Here is a 2,724-nt window from a genome sequence, read left to right on the forward strand (position 1 = left end):
TCAATACATGAGGTCACACTAGTGTTTCTTTATTGATCATTTACAGACTCATCTTTTCCAAGAGAACAACAACCCTCAGAATGACAATGGAAAAAAATTATGAATTCCTTCCTTAACATTATTTTTAAATAAGAAAAAATGAGAAAAAGGAGAAGAAATTATGAAACTGTTGATGAAGGAACATCTACTTAAAAATTGGAAACAAATTGAAGGAACACTCAAATTTCCTGTGTGATGGTGAGAAAGAAATAGGATAAGAAAGCTCCCAATAAAAATATTGTAAATAAACATGCAAAAATTTCCACTCCTGTGACTACTGGTGCTGAGATACTGATTTGCATCAGAGGTTTCTCCTGCTCAAGGTCTTTCTCAGAGCAAGTTTAACATCCTTGTTCCTCAAGCTGTAGATTAAGGGGTTCATCATGGGGACCACATTGGTATAAAAGAGAGAGGAGATTTTTCCCACATCCATAGACCCAGAAGATGGTTGGAGATACATAAATGCACCTGATCCGAAGAATAAACAAACAGCAATGATGTGAGAGCTACAGGTGCTGAAGGCTTTGGACCTGCCCTCAGTGGAGCTGATGTGGAGGATGCTGGAGAGGATGAAACCATAGGAGACAAAGATGGTGAGAAAGGGCACAATGATGTTGATGCCTGCCACAATGAACACCACCAGCTCATTGACATGGGTGCTGGTGCAGGAGAGCTGGAGCAATGGAAAAACATCACAAAAATAATGGTTGATGGTGTTGGCATCACAGAAGGTGAGTCTCAGCAGGCATCCAGTGTGGGCCATGGAACCAGAAAAGGCCATCAAGTATGAACCAAGCATAAGGCTGGAACACACCTTAGGGGACATGGCAGCATTATACAAAAGTGGGTTGCAGATGGCCACATAGCGGTCATAGGCCATTGATGTCAGCACATAGCATTCAGAAATGATGAAAAAACAGAAAAAAGAGAACTGGGTCATGCACCCCATGTAGGAGATAATGTTCTTCTTTGATAAGAAATTCATCAGCATTTTGGGTGTAAATACTGAAGAATAGCAGATGTCTATGAAGGACAAGTTCAACAGAAAAAAGTACATGGGGGTGTGCAGGTGTGAATTCAGCCCAATTAGAGTTATCAAGCTCAAATTTCCCAACTGAGTGACCATATACATTACTAGAAACAGGAAGAACAGGGGCAGTTGGCGATCTGGTTGGTCTGTCAATCCCAGAAGAATAAATTCAGTAACTGAAGAACCATTTCCAAAAGCCATTCTTCTCTAAGGGGATCTGTGGTCAGGGGAAAAAAGGGTTATATAAGAGGACAACTCAGTTGTTCATATACTATCTCGTCTGACATGAGAGGGTATATACTGGGAATATCGAAGAATAGCCCAATCTGTACATATAGAATCTGCCTTTACCATTAACATTATATTGAACGATAAAGACAGAATCCTAATAATCTAGATAGGGCTAATGGGCACCACATATTTAAAGTACAGAGGTCAGTGCTACCATAGGCAAACCAGGTTACTGGAAAACCTAAGGGATAAGACAGAAGAAAAGTGGGCCAAGACAGAGCTTCCCTTCTCTGATCTCACCATCTCTCATTCACTGAAGCCCTCCCCTCACCAGTAAAATTGGAGGCAGAGAATCTAGCAGCCTGGTGCTACCTCTAACACACATTAACCTTGTTGGACTGAGGACTAAGGAGGCTGTTTCTAACCCAAAATTAAGGACCAGAGTCTAGGAGAGGCTGTTACTGCCTGTGCCAGGGTAAGACCCATAAATGTGGAGAGTGAGAAGCCCTCCCATGGGGAGGGAGCTTAAGCAGGAATTCGGCACCCCCGAGTCTCCTGATCCCTGATCATCATCTGACCCCCTCCAACACATGCTCCCAGAAGTTTCCCTTGAATCTCAGAACTTCAGCCAATGGGAAAGTGGTATATCTCAGATCTCGGGACACCCATATCACAACAACAAGGACATTGACATAAACGGAATTCAGAAACTCACCTCACCCTCGCCAGAAAACATCAGTGCTCCCTTATCTTTGGTACCTACCCTTGTCCTATAAAGGCAATTCCAGGCTTTGAGTATTTGGTTCTTTTAATTATAAAAGTATGCAGCCCCGACTTAATTTCAGATATGCCCTGGAAATCTTTCCAAACTACACACCATAAATTCTCATTGTGACTTTGAGGCCTCACAAGCAGAAGAATGAAATAAAGTCTTTGTTGTGATCACACTCCCACTTGGTAAGACACAGAAGACTGAATGTGAGTTCAATGATGAAGTGCACTTGCTTATAAACAGGGTAGATGCTTGCTCAGTCTCTTCCCCGGGGAATAGATTCTACATGTAAAAGAGTATTAAGGAGACTGTATTTGCACTCTGGACCATGATCTGTCTCCGGTTCCTTAGGGACTCAATATTTAAGCTACTTTACACCTCGCTTTAGGATTGTAGCTCCCCCAAGGTAGAGGCAAATAAGTTTCCTTTCTCCAAGTCATTATCTCTTAAGGAAACTCTTACTGTAGAGATTTTTTTTTTGTAGATAATTATTTTTTATTGAAGGGTAGTTGACACACAGTATTACATTACATTAGTTTCAGGTGTACAACATAGTGATTCAACATTTATATACGTGACAATTCCAGGTACCAGCTATCACCATACCAAGCTGTTAAAATATCTTGACTATATTCCTTATGCTATACATTAC

General features: G+C 41.3%; 1 protein-coding gene across 1 annotated transcript; it reads right to left on the bottom strand.

Moving 5' to 3' along the window:
* Positions 1-340: 340 nt before the first annotated feature.
* LOC118934555 (olfactory receptor 8B3-like) lies at positions 341-1,270 on the bottom strand. The gene has a single exon (XM_036930163.2). It carries the CDS (start codon positions 1,268-1,270, stop codon positions 341-343), a length of 930 nt encoding a protein of 309 aa, XP_036786058.2.
* Between the last annotated feature and the right edge of the window lie 1,454 nt (positions 1,271-2,724).

This window comes from Manis pentadactyla, chromosome 13, assembly GCF_030020395.1.
Source record: "Manis pentadactyla isolate mManPen7 chromosome 13, mManPen7.hap1, whole genome shotgun sequence".
Lineage (NCBI taxonomy): Eukaryota > Metazoa > Chordata > Mammalia > Pholidota > Manidae > Manis > Manis pentadactyla.